Source organism: Colletotrichum siamense (genome assembly GCF_013390195.1).
Source record: "Colletotrichum siamense strain Cg363 chromosome Unknown KSG_Cg363_contig04, whole genome shotgun sequence".
Classification (NCBI taxonomy): Eukaryota; Fungi; Ascomycota; class Sordariomycetes; order Glomerellales; family Glomerellaceae; genus Colletotrichum; species Colletotrichum siamense.
Genome location: NW_023501017.1, coordinates 2,225,926 through 2,242,995, shown reverse-complemented (window position 1 = coordinate 2,242,995; position 17,070 = coordinate 2,225,926). Strand labels below are relative to the sequence as shown.

Here is a 17,070-nt window from a genome sequence, read left to right as displayed (position 1 = left end):
TCTCAACGTCCATACTTCTCAACCATGGCCGACAAGCGAGACACCGGAAGACACGAAAAGATGTATACTGAGCAGAATCAATGCCGAACTTACTAGCGCCTGTTCTCGTCTTCATCCCTGTGGTCAATAGTTGGATGGTACCTGGCGAGCCTAAACGGGGTATTACTCTGTCTCGCACCGACGTGCGGTCCACTTGATGCGGCACTACGCTCGTGGTATCCCACCTCGAAGACGGTGCGGTCGTCTTCGTTATAGATCGCCCTGACGGGTCCCGGAATAAGTCCAGGTCTCCAGTTGTCGGGCTCCCTACCCTCACCCGGACTTGGCATGATGGGATGCTCGTAGCGAGGGGCTTCAGATCTGACAGGGAGTCTCTCGCGATTGAAGTACCGATGGGGATAGCCGTGATTTCCACCATGATACGAAGGAGCCTGGCGGACCTGACGTCTGACGTCTGAGGCGAGAAGAAACCTGTACTCGGGGTTGTCACAGTCGGTCTCGTACTGCGAAATGATCACAGGGTTAGGTTCAGCTAGGACGTGGAGTACTGGCGAATCACTCACATGAGACGGGGTTGGGCTTCGACGGCGGCGGTGCTCGAGATCTTGCTCGTCGAGGTAATCCTCCTCCTGACGAGATTCATACGTCCAGCGGTGAATCTCACGCTGGTCCTCGACATCAATAATCGCGGTTTGCCGACGCGAAGTCCTGACTTCCGTCTGCGAGGACGTCGAGGAACCGGTGCCACTTCTGAAGTGGTGACGGTTGGACGAGTAGCTCATCTTCAGTATTGTTCCTTCTCAAGTACTGTACCTGCGAGATAATCAGTGTTGTCGAGAGACATAGAGAGTGAGGGAAGAGTTCAAGATGGCTCAGCGCAAAGTAGACACGCAGAAAGACTTACACCACCTAGACGCCGAGAAAACTCCCGAGATAGTATGGCGAGAGCAGTTGGGATCATACCAATGTCGACTGAGAGTAGAGAGAGTGTTCACTCGGGAGAAATCCAAGGGATTTTCTTGTCGAATTTTCTTTCCCAGCGCTGAAGTGGATGGGGTTTAGGAATTCACTCACCTCGTGTCGCCATCTGCTATTGCTTATATCCTGGCGCGCATTATCCAAAGGGATACCAAGTGAATATCATCTTCAGACAAAATTGCTTCGAATATATCCGAATAGCTATCACTGTGAATTGAATGCTTCCTCTGTAAGGTTGGGCGTGTCTCAAATACGTCAGTCGAAGACGTCAACAAGTCAAGAGTAGTGACAATATTCCACGCATAGTATGATTAGTCGGTTCTTTTGTTCCCAAATTAACGATTCAGATAGTATTTAGATGCCGTGACTCGGGGAGCATCAAGTGTCCATACGCATCGTACAGATGTTATCCGAGGATTTGACGATACTTCACCTTCGTCATGGCAATCACCAGTGACTCAGTTACATTCACGGAGTTTTTTCCTTATTTATTTGCTGCTTACTAGAAAGCGAAAGTTAATCTACGTATTAAAAGCTTCGCAAACTGAGTCACGTGGGTAGAGAGTGAGTCTGCTGAGTGCTTAAAGAAAGAAGCAGGCGGGGTGGGTGATTTCCTCCTCACATCACCACCTCCTTCCTTACTTCGTTCGGTACGCCAATTCACCTTCCCCTCTCGCGCTTTCCGCATTCACCCAGTCGCAGATACTCTGGCGCTCCAACCTTTTGCCCATATCTTCCAACTCCCACACGCGTGTTTGTGTGTTTTGAACGTCTTTTCATAACAGCATCTCATCATCCACTTGATTCAATCATTATAGAAGGGCCTACGTCGCACAGTCAATCAATACTCAGACGGGAGCATAGATTCCAAATCACACAGGACCAGCGATGAAACGAGACGCGCAAGCAGACGCCAAAGTTCGAGCAGAGCTCTCAACGAAGCCAAATGGAGAATTTGCGACAGAAGACGAGGCAACAAGCACGACACAGTTGCCAATTGCACCTAGTGCGGAGATCGAGACTCATGGTCCAGCTTCGAAAGAAATCGATAGCGAGACCTCGCCCGCAAAAATTGCTGCTCTCGAGCTCGAGATTCAGGACAAGATCCTGCAAAGCTACGACCTCGATGGTAAGGACATCACCCCAGAACATATTGCGGTCCTCAACGTGTTCGCTCGCGGAATTTCCGCCGCCACTCCAGAAGCCGCAAAAGAGGCCGCGCACCAGCTCAACGATCTCTGCCCTCTCTTGAACCGAACTGGAGAGGCCAACAATTGGATGTACATGGTCTGGCTCGTTATGCTTGACATCGTTGCAGATATTGGATCGAAAGACACAGTACAAGAGGGTTGTGTCCGCATCCTTGAGGAGTTGGTGCAGTGTGCCAAAGGGATGATGGACGTCTGGGGCGTAGGTTGCCTCTGCAATATTCTGAAGTTGTATGTCAGCTGATTACGCTTTTAGAGCGACCTACGGGTGTGGAGAGATCTACCCGTCTTCCCAATCGCCTTTCACGAGTACTGGGAAAATGGTAAGTTCCATTATCCATGCCATGTCGAAGAATGATTCTCATTCATTTCCAATGCAGACCCAACCAGCAAACTGGGAGCAGAAAAGCTCCACCCCGCAGACGTCCAGAGCTGGAAGAACATCAGCTGCTTTGCGGCTCGACTGATGCGCTCAGGTCTCGCCAGTGACTACGACCAAGCTATTATAGCATTGCGTACAGCCCTCGAGGAGGATGTGAATACGCTGCCGGGGTTTGCAGATTGCAGGACACAGGTCGCTTGCCTTTGGATCAAGCACGCCGACAAGTTTCTTCTACGATGGGCGCTGGAGGACCCTGGTCGTGCGGAATTCGCCGGGCCCCCGCCATCATATTTGGAAGCAGGCCCATTGTACGGCGGACCTGCGACCATGTGTCTGCAGAGATGGGGCTTCTGGATTGAACGTCTAGAGATGCTTGGGAAGGAGACGTCTGTATTGGAAGAAGACACGCGGGAAATGGCACTTCAGGCCGCGAGGACGATAAGAAACGTCGAGAAGCGTGTGCGTCGTTTATTGTCAGCATGAACTGCTCCCCAAGCATGCAGAAAAGTTATCATAGCTTAGTAGTTGGCATGGATCCAGCGCGACTCAAAGGTCTACGGTCTCTTTGGAAATAGAAAGCATTGTGTTACCAGGCTGTGGAATCCCACAAGGACAATTGCTTTCATCAGGAGCAGAACAATCTTGATTTCCGAAAACAGCACAACTGAGAGCTTCTATCGCTGTGGGTATCTTTTGCTCATAAAGTCCAATCTGCAAGGAAAGTGCAGAACGACGAAACCAATGCCAAAACGCCCCAACTTCGATGCGATGGCACCGTCAGATCAGCACAACCAATGCAACTCAAGAGAACATCATCCATGTCTCATTATCCCCAGCCCACCACGTAAAGTCTTTATCCATCCAAATCCAGCTCTCCGCCACGCGTTTGCTTCATGCTCCTCTGGCTTGATAAACCAGTGGCCTGTCTGCATCTTCGAGAACCTGCCATCCAATTTGCAATCCTTCGTGATGTTCTCAATCAAGCACCGCAATGCGCCTCGCTTGTAATCTGACAAAGGTATTAGCGATGGAAGCAACATCGTCTAGGACAAGGGATATCGCCCTTACCAAGAAAGAAGCTATGTCCACGCAAACTCGCTGGTTCTCAAAAGATGTCATTGCTCATCTTTGGTCCAGCATTGCCTACTCGCGCTGCTAGCTTCAAGGCTTTGGGTTGTGGAAGGCGGGACGGTACGTCGCCAGCGAAAACGGATGGCCCTTCTAGTTCCTTCCGTTCTTCGGCTGGGGAAGAGAACGCGTCTTGTCGTGGTACGCCACGTCGAATACCTCGCGGTCTGCGTCATTGTAGATCGCGCGGATGGGACCCGGCTTGCCGCCGGTATAGTTGTTACCTCGATCGCCCTTGGACGGGCTAGGCTTCATAGGAAACTCCACCCAGTCTCGCTCTGACTGTAGAGGCAGGGGAGGTCTGTTGTTGTACTGGTGTGGATAATGGCCGCGGGATCGGGGCTCGGACGGCGCCTGGCGAACTTGACGGCGGATGTCAGCGGCGTTGAGGTGTTCGTATTGAGGCTCGTCCTCGCAGTGGGCGGAGTACTTGAGAGTCAAGTTAGTTCTTTTCTTTGGCATGTGAGATGGAGGAATGGAACTGATGTACGTAGGAGTCATGAGACAGGCGTCTCTCGGCCTTCTCAGGCTCTTCCCGGCGCTCAGTGCGACTCCTGAAGGAGCTCTCGGAGTAGTTGAAGGAACGGCCGGCCTTGGGCGAGACGACGGAAGCCCAGTTCATTGGGACATTGGGAGGTGTGCTTGGGCGCGAGCCGGTCGGAGCGCTTGTTCTGGTCTGCAGGCGAGACGCGCTTAAAGACATGGTGACGACTCGGAAGATGGGGATAATTCGCGAAATGAGACTTGAAAGGAATTGAGAGTATTTGCGAGACGATTGAGGGCTCAAATCACCTGGGTTTGGAAGTAATGTGAAGAACACAAGAATAGGTATGGAGAGTGTGTGAGCGGTGTTGTTGTTTGGTTCGAAAAGAGGGGGGCCACCCTGAGATCTTTTTATGGTCATGGCCTTGAGCCGCGATCACTCTGATCTGCTTGAGGCCTCAGGCGTCGTGGGTGTATTCACTCGAGATGCCTCACTTAGCGCGAAATACCATCAGACGAAGCCCACCCCTGAGGCACCAACCTCCAGGGCAACCCCATAGCAACGCACGAAATCATGCGAGGCAGGATAACGCGTACTGAAGCCACGTGGTAGCACCGTGAAAGCGCGTGCGATGATGGAAATCCGACGTACGGGCAGTGGCTTCTTCTACTTGCAGAGAGTGATCCCAATTTGCGAATAACCTCATCTGGTGGACCCACATCGACCAACGGCACGACAAGGACGCCGACTCACTAGTATACCTTAGGTATCCAGGCAAAGACTGGGGAAATTATCAAAAGTCTCAGAGCTTCTCTGGCTATGCCGCTGTCTGATTGGACTGCTTGATTCACTGGGCGGATGGGTGATCTTTGAGGTGAAGTTGCAACAAACAGGTCACGTGGTGCGGTCCCCCGCGGAAGGGCACACGCGTCTACAAAGAACAAGCGGGGCGGCGGCTTGCTTTGAGATCATCTTTTCTGTCTGTTGCCAAACTTCACAGTTTGTTTTCAGTACACCTTCCATCTTGTTTGTTTCCCCCCCTTTCACCAACTTACTTTCTCCACCACCTCGATTTCGCACCTCACCCCTCAACTTCACAGCGCTTCCTGATCTTCTCTTTTCCATTCTACGGAGACGTCACAAAATACATATCCGATCCTACAAGCAATGAAATGAACGAGATCATCTCCAACGCCAAGATGGATCCCGAGACAGGCCCCTCCACAGAAACCCGGCCGGACGTCGCACCTGAGAGTGCTGCAAAACCTACGACTGAACTCAAGGCTGGGTCTGCAACAGCTGGCAACAGAGACATGATCGAAATCATGAGTGAGCTCGTGATAGGACCTGGCGCTGATGATACAATTCACGACGCTTCCCAATCTACCTTCGAGTCCAACTCCAAGGCTTCTGCGAATTCGCCTTCCGCTACCGAGGTTCCTCTCCCTCCGAGCCCCCCACCTCCACCCGGATTTTCGTTCAGTCCTCTTTCTATAGGATCGCTCTCTTACACCAGCAAGCCAACTGTACCCGATGCTGAAGGTCTTGCTGAACCTGCTTGCTCTCCGTTCGGTCCAATTCCAGGCCCGCGCCCCTATGAGATGCATTCCAAGCAGATCAAGGCCGACAAAAAAGGCAAGACGATCGATATTTCAAAGTGGCTACAGACCACACAAGAATCTTGCGAATCTTCAGACTCATGCCTGCTCCCCAGCACCCTGATCTCGGCGACAGCGGCTTCCACCGTAGCGACAGAGGACTCAATGACTGCGCTACCCGACATTGACCTGTCTGGCGAAGTTGGCATGTCTGATGACGATACTGCTTCATACCACACCGCTCTGGAAAGACCGGATCTGAGAACTTTTATTTCCGATACAGTGCCGATAAAGTCTGTGTGTGAACTCGAATTTCTTCAGGACCGCGATTTCTCCGATGAACAGCTTGCGATCATCGGCGCATTGGACCTCAGTCTGCAGACAGACATTCCAGACGCGGCAGAGCAAGCCGCCGCAAAGATCGACAGTCTTTGCCCGCCTACTGACCAGGAGGAAGAAGTCGAGGAATGGCTGTGGATGCTGTGGGAGGTGTTTCTCGACGCCGTGCGCAGCCCGACCTTTTACATCCAAGGGCGCCAGGCCGCCACAGGTCCCATGCTTGACATTCTCAAATGCCTGCAACTGCGTGCCAAAGGAACTGTGAAGATAGAAGGAGTCTGTGGTTTCCCGAGTGTCCCTCTCACTGTAGCATTCTTTGCTAATCAGGTTGGCTGTACAGGAAGAGCAAAGGCTTTGGAGAGATCTGCCATCGTTTCCATACTCTATGGATGCTTGTTTCGACGGTAAGCCCTCACTCAGCTTTACCTGGCCAAAAGAAAGTGCTCGCTAACTCGCTGACAGATCCAACTACGAGAAAATCCGGGTTTGACTCCAATACTCAGTGGTCCTGGAAGAGCTTGAACGCCTTCGCAGCCGAATGCCTGGGAGGAAGCGTTGGCGGTCCGTACGACCAAGCCATGTATGCCATGACAACGGCCCTCGAGGAAGAACCGATCTTGAAATACGGGGTTACAGCTTGCAGAATTGAAGTCGTCCGCGTGTGGATCCATCGCGCTGGCCGTAAGCTCTTCCGATGGGCATTGGAGAACGTCGGTCTCGACGGCACCCTAGAGAAGGACTCTCCTCAGTATGTGGAAGGAGGACCCTTGTACCACGGTCCTCCAATGATGTGCCTTCAGCGATGGGGCTTCTGGATTGAGAGGCTTGAGCAATTGGAAAAGAAAGGTTCAATAACGCTTGAAGTCGAAAGGGCTGCATACTTCGGCGTGGTCGCCAGCTCAACGGCTAGTCAGATGAGATGGATTGAAAGGGATATGGCTTCCACTTTGTCGGTGAGCTCTTGTCGGACCGTACCTATGGGCAACAACCGCTGTGCGAGTCCAGCCAATTTGTCGGTTTAGGCACTAGGAAATAGCATGGGTTCAGCAGAGTAGACTTCATGTTTTCATGTCTGGGTACTATCATGATGATAGAACGTCGACGAGATCGGCTTCTCCTAGATAGAAGTCAAGCAATACAGGGTGATCTTAACCACTTCCATGAGCACTGGATAAATCCAAAACGAGACAAATAACGTCGCCTACTAGAATTCTTCGCTGGCCGCAGCTTCAAACGTGACATCGCTTCGACCGTCTGATTCCTCAGCAAGTATATTGCCGTGTAACGCATCGGAGCTTGAAAGATGATTCCGTCAACGACGATTGGCTCATTGCCCAAGACATGAGGGGAAATACAAGAGTACGACCTGCGTCAGCTTCGAACAGTTGTCGACCCAGCGTGTCTCGTCTCGTGGAAAATTAATGAAATTGCTGACTTCCACCGTCCTAGACATTCGGAGACACACGGGTCCAACGGAGCGAGACGCACGTAGCCGTCATCCGAACACAAACATCACCCGCGCGGGCCCAGGTCTGTCAGCCCTAGCCCCGAATATTGCGATCCGGACGCTCGGCACGCACACAAGCGAAGCTTTTTGCGTGCTACGCCGTTCCGGGTCACGATGCTGTAAGGGGCGCGATAAGGGCACACTGATGCAGGGACATTGACTCTATCTGACGGGGGAGGAGGCAACACCAGCTGAGAGACTTTTTTCCACGCTAATGAGGAGCTGATGGTAGGTTAGTCGGCACTGATGGGCACGGAAGATGCTCTGATGTCGGTGACGGTTCGGTTCCGTGAGAGATACCCGGCTGAGCTCCCCGGATCAACAAGGCGCGGTGACATGATCGGCTGCGCTTGCTCAGACGAGGGATTCTAGATGGTCGAGGGGCGACACATGGCTTAAGATTGGATGGCGTTCCCGGCTGGACTGGGCTCGGTATCGTGCGCGCCGCCGTCGATCCGTCCCTGCGGGAAAGCACTATCGCAAAGCGGGCAGCAATCATCTCATAAATGAATCTTGTTAGTCCGCTCGTCCAAAGGATCGTCGCATGTTCTGACAGGAATAAGAAAGTTCGGCAAATTTGCATGAAAACTGCCGTTCGCCGAGAATTGGTGCATGGTGATGTAAGCGAGCATGGCGATTGCATGGCTGGTGGCTGACGGGAGGGCTGCCCGCACCCACGCATCTGTGCAAACAAAACTGAACATTGTTGTTTCCCAGAAGGTGAAAACAATGTGTTTCATATGAGAAGCCACGCATTCTGATCTTGACCGGTATTCGTCATCTGTTTGATTGGGCGGGCCACTGTTGTGAGCCCGGCGTTTCTGAAGCGCGCGCCAGTCTGGTTTTCCGCCCTTGAATGCGACAGGGGTACACCCTCACGGGCTTCACAAAAGGTGAGCAAGCATGAATCGCATGACGGTCGCCCAGAGAGCAGGGTATGCTTAAATGGATTGCAACGTCGAGGCATCTTGTCGTGCCCTATTGTCGTTCATTTCGCGTCCGCTCTTGGCCTTACTCATCCAAACCAGGCCCTCTGGTTGCTTGGCAATATGAACGTGCGAAAAGAGCCATTGGAGCCCCCGACGCCGACCGTAGAAGCGGAGGCTGAATGACATGGAAATAAACAGACGGTGGCAGTGCTGAGGAGTAAAAGCATGGGCAGTGATGTTGATGGCGGTGAGTAGTACTCCGGGAAGTCCGTTGAGGAACTCCATGACGACGTCCGGTGACGATTGCCCTGGCCGAAGAACAATTGACCAAAAACGGTGAGACTGTCTCCGACCGAAGTCTTGGGAAGACAGAAGGAAACTTGACCGACGTCCGGGTAAGCAAAGATTGGCAAGCGTTGGAATGAGCCGTCGCAAAACGAGACCTAAATTGAGCAAAGGGCGCAGGTGCACCGTTGTAGATGAAGAGAATGTTGCCAGCATCCAGAGTCAGAGTACGATGGCTAATCGAAGCAAGAGTTGTGTTCCTGACTTTCCCCAGCCTGACCGAACGGCAACATGGCCACGATGCTTGAGGGTGACTGGTCTAGAGAGCTTCCACGGCACGACTCTAGAATCGGAGGCGCAAACCTATCCGCAGTTTCAGCCATACGAAAGCCTCTCGTTGAGGGAAGCAAACGAAGATGCAAACGTGACCAGCCGTGATGCTTCCGCAGCCACCCAACCACTTCACTTTCGAGGTTGGCGCCAGCCGCATCTGACAGCCATCATTTGGTCGACTTGAGGGAACTTTGGTGTGCGGATGGCTTCGAGGTCGACAACGACCTAGACCGGCAAGCGGCAGTCACGAGAGGACCTAGAGGATGGCAAGCCATTTATCAAGTGCCATGAGAATGATCTCCGGGCAGGCGGCCGCGGCCGCAACGCCCCTGAGAGGCATGTGGTGTGGCGGTTTCATAAGCTATCAAGTTTCCGTGTCGCTGAACTCGGTGAGCTGGCGCTGCAGCTGATGAGAAGGAAATCCCGATGCAATGGACAGGGAGACGATGTAACGAGGTCACATTCGGAGGTAGAGGTTGATCTCCCCGTCGGGGCTTGACCAATGGAACGGTGGCGGCTCGACGAAGCGTGATTTGCTGGAGGTTCCGTGAATGTTTAGTTGAAAACGTGGGTAGACAGACATGGGATGAGCGCCGGGATGAGACGTTCTGAAACCCCACCGGCGGCTGGCTATTCGACTCAGTGGTCCTTCAAAATCCATTGACCATTGAGTCGGGCCTGTGCAATCTGTCATGGCAGGGTTCAAGACAGATCCTCCAGCCTCTGTGGGAGATATCGGCGAAGGTCTGGATTCTTTGGTGAACCCCACCAGAGCGAATCCATCAGTGTTCTTCTCCAGTCGAAGGACCTCGCAAAGGCCCAAGGATTGGAATGGAAACAGACTATTGGGTCGCCATCCACTTGCAAAAATGAATGGGATTGTTCTCCTGGCTGGTGTCGTTGGAATTTTGAACCCAATCGAGTGTCGTGCGACCAAAGCGGACAGCTATGAGTGCACAAGCAGTTATGCAGCTAGGAAAGTCTTTCCCGGGCCAAGAGCAGCCGAGACAAGAAGATTCCTCACCGGGGCAAGAAAGGGATTGTTTGCAGGCTGGCTGAGGTGCGTGACGAAGAAGAATAACCCTGGAAAGAGGAGTTGTCTTCGACGTTAGGTACTGCTAGGTGGTGAGAACATCTAAACTGTGCTCCTGCCACCGCAACTGTTCAGCGGATAGCAGGTGCTGGCGACTGTCGTCCATCATCTGGATTGTTCTTTCCAGTTTCTCTTCTCAGAAGCCCTAAACTGCAATCAAAGAAGGTACGTACCGGATAGCATGGGGAAACCCCTGCGCAAGTGGACCCGCCAGCCCAGGAACCACTTGCCTGGATTAAGGTTAGCACAGCGGCCGGCCCTTCCTCTTCTTTCCTGTTTGCTCGCCCCCTCGACCCCTCAACCCCTTCACTTTCCATTCTGAGGTCCGTTCTGAGTCCAGGGAGAGCTGTCACTGCTGCTTCGATTCGCTTTTGGGCATTTCGGGGCTCGATTGAGTGAGCACCGTATCTTCTCTTGTTCCGTCTCACCTGGCTGAAGATAACAGCGACAAACGGCTGCTGCTTCACCCTATTTCCACCGCCCGTCATCCGAGATCCCGTCACCCCCGCCGCAACCTCGTCATTCCCGACGACGACCGTATTGGCAATGTCCACATCATCAAATCCGTCAGCCTCTCGATATACGGGCAAAGACATGGCGGATTAGGTGAAAAACCGTGACAGCCCGCCAGAACGTCATTTCTTCGTAGCCCCTCGGCTTCCGTTGCCCCTGAAATACGAATACTGCCAGATGCCATGGAACAGTCGGGATTAATGGTTTTTCTGGTTGCCATGCGCTTCGGCCAAACTGCTGCTAGCTTTTCCAGACGGACGGAGCGCTTCTCGTTTCCAATGTCAACCGTCTACGCCACCAACGGGCACCCGTCGCTGCCAAAGCAGTATGCTTACCTCTTGCCGCCTGGCCTCGCGGGTTACTGAGCCAAGGTGGCAGTCGCTTCTTCCAAGGCGCTGATTCAACCTGGTTGAAGCTGACTGGCCGCCACTCGGCGCGGCACAGCGCTAGCAAAAAAAGAACTCACACTCAGGGGCGAGTCATGCTGCTAAGTTCGTCCGGCGTCACACTGGACGACAATCCAACCCGGGACCTGCACAAAAAATGGCAGCTAGACGCAAATATGGCCAATGAGGGTGCCTCCTTCGTATGCACTATGCAGGAACAGGTCTTGCAGCACACCATCTCAACTTTTGTGCACTCCCGCGGCCTCCTTTTCAAGTCTGGGCGGTTTCCCGTTTGTAAGTGTGCAGCACAGCTGCAGTTGCAGTCTGCAGAGAGGAAAACGCCCGGCCAGAGGAGGAGCGGGGGTCTGGTATCCAGGGGCTTGCAGCGTTTGTTTCTTCTCTCCAGCCGTCTGCCGTTTCTCTGGTGGTGGGAAGCCACCTAAACAACTTTGTTTCCCCGTTCTTTTTTCCTTGATGTTGATGCCACTAATGCATATTCTGCTTCTTGGTTGTGGATAATAATGGCAGGATAAGCTGAGTAAATGTACTCGAAAATAGCTGCACAAGAGTGAAGGAACCTCGACGCACTCTGAAGCTCAAGGGTTCGTCCCTGTCGTTCATCCCATGTTTAAAGTCTATCACCACGGGACGGAGGCGGGCAATATTAGCACTCGGTACTCAGCCCAGCCAAACACCCGCAGTCCTTCCCATCTCGCTGGTCTCCCGCCAAGATGCGTTGCCTCCCCGGCCCCCGGCAGACTTACAACCACGCCCACACCACCTCATCGTTCCCCGTGCCCCCATGCTCGCCCTGCGGTCCTGTGGGCATCCATCGCCGTTTTTCCCAGGCCGCACTACCCAGAACACTCCATGGCGTCACGGCTGAGCGCGCCTGGGCTCTAGACTAGCGTCTTCCTGCCCCCCGGGCCTCTTCCGCGCGGCGAGAGGTGAGCTGGAGGTGAGGCCAGGATGCCTGGGCCGTAGGCTGCCAACTGCCATCCACCCTGTCCGTGTGTCCCCGTCCCAAGATGCCCTCCGATTATAATACTTCCCCGTCCCCCTCCCTCCACCCTGATCTACACTCCCGACCTCACCTCCCATTCCACTACCTTTCCCTGTCGTACTTGCTGGGCATTTCTTCTCTCCTTTCATCATCATTCCTTTTCAAAACTAACGCTGAGCTTGCTTGGCATCACTCTCATTACAACACCCAGACATCGTCTTTGATCCGTCTGATTCATTCACTCTCTCACTCACAGTGTCTTACACACTTTTCGTCGCTCATCCGAGTCACAACCACATCTGAACGATAACTCGTTCTCTTCGAAGGTGCTCCGGTATTAGCATCCACAGTCTCTACTCAACGCCCAAAAGTCCCAGCGACGACCTCTTCTTCACTCGTCTAGTTGAACTTCACCTCGACCCATTCTCATCACACAAAACAAACGCAAACATGAAGTTTTCCGCCGCCGCCGCCACCCTGGCCGCCCTCGTTGGCACCGCCTCGGCCGGCTCCAAGTCTAGCGACCGCACATTCGCCGTCCTCCGCTTCAACGGCAAGGAGCTCGTCCGCACCCGTGTTGATCCCATCGTCTCCCCCGGACAGCCTGCCTCGCACGTTCACGGTGTCATGGGAGGAAGCAACTTCGGCATGTCAGCTACCGGTGACACTCTGGCCCAGTCCAAGTGCTCCAATGCCATGATTGCTGGTGACAACAGTGCCTACTGGTTCCCCTGGCTTTACTTCCAGGATCCCAAGACCAAGAAGTTCGAGCCGGTTGAGATGTTCTACGTCAATGTTTACTACTTGTAAGTGCCGCGCCTGGATTTTGAGAAATTATGCTGACAGTATCTGCAGCTTCGAGGGTACCGACGACGAGATCAAGGCCTTCCCCAAGGGTCTTCAGATCGTCAGCGGTAATATGAGTACCAGAGTGGTTCCCTCTACTGGCGGCAAGCAGAACCTCGAGCCCGCCGACGGCCCCGTACAGCCTGTTCAGTGGACCTGCCCTAGATCCAACTACAACCCTGCCTCTTACCCCAAGAACTCTGATGGATCTACCGCTGGTATTGTTGACCCCAACAACGAGGGCTCTGGTGTAGGTTTCCCTGACCAGAACTGCGACGGCTACGCTTCTCCCCTTCGCGCCGACATCCACATGCCTTCTTGCTACAACCCCAACAAGGCCCTCGACGACTACGAGAACAGCATGACTTGGCCCTCAAACAAGGATGCCACGGATAAGCGTCGTGCCAACTGCCCTGCCGGCTACATCCACGTTCCCCACATGTTCTTCGAGGTCTACTGGAACACCCCCAAGTTCTCCGACCGCTGGACCCCGGGCCAGGGCACCCAGCCCTTCGTCCTGTCCAACGGTGATGTTACTGGCTACAGCTCTCACGCCGACTTCATGGCTGCCTGGGATACCGATGTTCTGCAGCAGATCATCGACAACTGCAACGCTGGTTCTAGCGGTATGGACAAGTGCCCCGGTCTGCTCAAGGGTCTCAACACCAACAAGGACTGCACCATTCCCTCTCCCGTTGATGAGAAGACCGACGGCATCTTGGACGCCCTCCCAGGAAGCAACCCTCTTGGCGGCTGGACCTTCGGCGACGTCGTTGGCGGACTCACCGGTGGCATCATCGCTAAGCCTTCCTCTGGCGGCGCCTCTGCATCTGCCGCCGCGTCCGTCAAGCCTTCCGCCGCTTCCGCCAAGGCCAGTGCTTCCAGCGGCGCTGTGAAGCAGGAAGCCATCCCGGCGGCTTCGGCCACTGCCGTCGCATCCCAGCTCCCCGTCCAGCAAGCCCCTGAGAAGGAGGTCAGCAGTGCGGCCGTCACTTCCAAGGCAGCCCAGGCGTCAATTCCTGCCGTCGCTCCCACAAACCCTCTCGGTGATGCTGTCAAGTCCAACACGGGCTCTTGCAGCCGCAGCACCAAGACTGTTTGGAAGACCGTCACGGTCACTGCCAGCGAGGACTCCCAGGCCGCCGCTACCCCTGCGAGCAACAACAGCGACGGCTACAAGAAGGCCCGTCGTCATGTTCACGAGCACATGCGCCGCCGCCACAGCAACCACCACTAAGCGGCCAATCAACACAGACGGAGTTTTCCACCTTCGCGCACCTCTTTTGTTTGAGCTTGTACCAAACTTCTTTTCATTAGACATTCTAGGGCCTGTGTTGGGAAATTCGGGAGTTTCAGATCTTATACCAAGGGGTTCTGGTTGGAAACGGACACTGGGCGGGGATTTCGGTCAGGCTTTGGAAAATGAACTTCACTCGGAGGCTTTCCGTTTGCTTTTTTGACTTTGCGTCGTTGAATTTGACGAAGATGATGAAACAGATTTACATACATACCTCACACCGGGGACACATATACTTCGATTCTTGTTCGGCTTGAGAGGGCCGCATTTGGGAAGGGTTTTTGAAAGGGACACAAATGGACAGAGGCGCTGGCCTCTTCGTTCTGGTAGTCAGATAGACAGTTAAACCAGAAACGATTTCCATCAATTGCTTGCATTTGGAACGTGACTATTGACTACTTACATCATGGTTCGCATGGAATGTCGTGGTCAATTACGTGAGATGAGTGACCTTACCAAGTGCATCCGGTAATGGCGGTCCAATTAAGGTTACTGGGAAGAATTTCACCTCATTTCCTTTCATGCAGCCCAGACCTAATTCTTCTATCTTCTGAATCAATATTCTGATCCAGAATCTTTCACCGGATCTTCCCCCAATTAAATCAGTTTAAAGTGACAAAGTCGATGGGCATGCGCCGGGAGACACTCGTCGCGCGTCCAATCCCCCGTCGTTTCCACCCGCCCAGTCCCCGCAAAAATTCTCCGAACCGCAAATTCTCTTCAACGACGGCCGAGCAAGCTCCACAATCACTCACCGAGGCATTGAGATGCACCACACCGGACGGGCGATTCGATAATTCTCTTTTATTCTCACTTGTATTCAACTGGGACTACCGTTGCAACGAGCACAGAAGGGGAACCATGTCGCTGTACCACGAGACGGCCGAAATCCTCTCGGCCAGCCCCGACCACGGCGGCAGCCTCAAGAGTCGCGTCTTTCGCAAGAAGGGGCTCAAGTCGCCGCCCGCGCAGGTGTACGCCCTGGCATTCGAGACGTGCAAATGGAGCGGCGTGCTGAAGGAGGTCATCGAGGCGGCGGACTTGCTTCGCCATGAGCGCAAGGTTTGCAAGCCCGGCACTCACTCATTCTCAGGACTCACTGACCCGTCGCAGCTCACCCCGATCTTATCCCTACTGCTCGCCCACGACTTCCTGCTCGCCAAAGGCGGCATCGCACTCCCGCAATCACACGGTCTCAGACAGACCATCGAGAGGCACAAGGCGCGCCTCACCTCGGAGCTCACGCGCGCGCGTCTGCGGCGTCGGATGCCCTCCCTCGACGCCCTGCGCGCGGACGTCAACGCCAACGCGGACCCGGAGGGCAGACACCCCCGCTGGATCCGAGTCAACCATCTCAAGAGCGACGTCGAGACGCAGCTGGAGACGACGTTCAAGGGCTTCGAGCGGGTGTTCTCCATCGCGGACGTGACGGCATCGAGCGCCAAGGCCGTCTTCATCGACCCGCACGTCCCGAACCTGCTGGCCACCAGCCCCGGCACGGACGTCACCAAGTCGACGGCGTACCAGAACGGCGACGTCATCCTGCAGGACAAGGCGTCGTGCTTCCCGGCGTACCTGCTGGACCCGCACCCGCAGGACGGCGACGTGATCGACTCGTGCGCGGCGCCGGGGAACAAGACGACGCATCTGGCGGCAGTGATGAAGGGCCACCAGCCGGAGCAGGGTGCGGCGAAGCAGACCATCTTCGCGTTCGAGAGGGACCCAAAGAGGGCGCAGACGCTGGAGAAGATGGTCAGGATTGCGGGGAGCAGGGGGACGACGAAGATTGGGCTCGGGCAGGACTTTTTGGAGGTCGATCCGCAGGCGGAGGCGTACAAGGACGTCGGGGCGCTGTTGCTGGACCCGAGTTGTTCGGGGAGCGGTATCGTGGGTCGGGACTCGATGCCTGAGTTGCATTTGCCAGAGGTTTCGGGGCCGGGCGGCTCGAAGGGGAAGACAAAGGGCGCGAAGCCTGATGTCAAGAAACGAAAACGGGAAGAGAAGGATGAGGCGAAGCAGGTGATGGTGGACGACGATGGCAACGCGGTGGAGATCCAGTCCGAACAGGAGCTGCAGAAGAGGTTGAATTCATTGGCCGGATTTCAGCTGACGTTGCTCCTGCATGCGATGAAGTTTCCCTCGGCGAAGAAGATTACGTACTCGACGTGCTCGATCCACGCTGAAGAGAACGAGGGCGTGGTGATGAAGGCGCTCGAGTCCAAGGTCGCCAAGGAGCGCGGGTGGAGGGTTCTGGCCAGAGAGAAGCAGGTCCGCGGGATGAAGGAGTGGCCTGTTCGCGGGCTTCCCGAGGCGTGTGGTGGGGACAAAACTGCCGCGGAGGCCTGTATACGGACGTACAAGGGCGATGGGCACGGAGTGATGGGTTTTTTTGTCGCTGCGTTTGAGAGGGATGGGGACGTGGACATGATGGAGGAGGACGGCCCGTACGTGAGAGATGACGAGGGGAAGATTATTAGGGACTTGACGGGAATGCCGGTGCTGAAGAGCACTGGTGAGCCGGTCTCGTTGGCCGAGGACGACGATGAACCGGCTCAGGAAAAGGAGGAGGAACAGAGTCAGGAAGAGAGTGAGGATGACAGCGACAGCTCCGAGGATAGTGAAGATGAGGAGGAATGGGCTGGGTTTGACTAGTGTAATAATAATGGTAGCACAGCAATATGATCGCGATACCCTCGAATTAAAGAAAGCACCGCTTAAAGATCGCCGGACGGTTTATGGTTACATTGCGAAAGGCCACCTC

The 17,070-nt window shown here is 54.4% G+C and overlaps 5 protein-coding genes across 5 annotated transcripts; 3 read left to right on the top strand and 2 right to left on the bottom strand.

Annotated features, from left to right (window-relative positions):
• Positions 1–92: 92 nt before the first annotated feature.
• Positions 93–782, bottom strand: CGCS363_v006539 (uncharacterized protein; the record flags this gene model as incomplete). Its single annotated transcript, XM_036638388.1, has 2 exons — positions 93–503; positions 564–782. 2 exons carry the CDS (start codon positions 780–782, stop codon positions 93–95), a joined length of 630 nt encoding a protein of 209 aa, XP_036496678.1.
• Positions 783–1,866: 1,084 nt separating this feature from the next.
• CGCS363_v006538 (uncharacterized protein) lies at positions 1,867–3,051 on the top strand (the record flags this gene model as incomplete). Its single annotated transcript, XM_036638387.1, has 3 exons — positions 1,867–2,388; positions 2,443–2,509; positions 2,567–3,051. The coding sequence occupies 3 exons, from the start codon at positions 1,867–1,869 to the stop codon at positions 3,049–3,051; spliced, it is 1,074 nt and encodes a 357-aa protein (XP_036496677.1).
• A 738-nt stretch (positions 3,052–3,789) lies between these two features.
• On the bottom strand, positions 3,790–4,399 carry CGCS363_v006537 (uncharacterized protein; the record flags this gene model as incomplete). Its single annotated transcript, XM_036638386.1, has 2 exons — positions 3,790–4,125; positions 4,187–4,399. The coding sequence occupies 2 exons, from the start codon at positions 4,397–4,399 to the stop codon at positions 3,790–3,792; spliced, it is 549 nt and encodes a 182-aa protein (XP_036496676.1).
• Positions 4,400–12,616: 8,217 nt separating this feature from the next.
• Positions 12,617–14,249, top strand: CGCS363_v006536 (uncharacterized protein; the record flags this gene model as incomplete). Its single annotated transcript, XM_036638385.1, has 2 exons — positions 12,617–12,972; positions 13,022–14,249. The coding sequence occupies 2 exons, from the start codon at positions 12,617–12,619 to the stop codon at positions 14,247–14,249; spliced, it is 1,584 nt and encodes a 527-aa protein (XP_036496675.1).
• Positions 14,250–15,170: 921 nt separating this feature from the next.
• Positions 15,171–16,961, top strand: rcm1 (25S rRNA (cytosine-C(5))-methyltransferase rcm1; the record flags this gene model as incomplete). Its single annotated transcript, XM_036638384.1, has 1 exon — positions 15,171–16,961. The coding sequence occupies one exon, from the start codon at positions 15,171–15,173 to the stop codon at positions 16,959–16,961; it is 1,791 nt and encodes a 596-aa protein (XP_036496674.1).
• Positions 16,962–17,070: the final 109 nt, after the last annotated feature.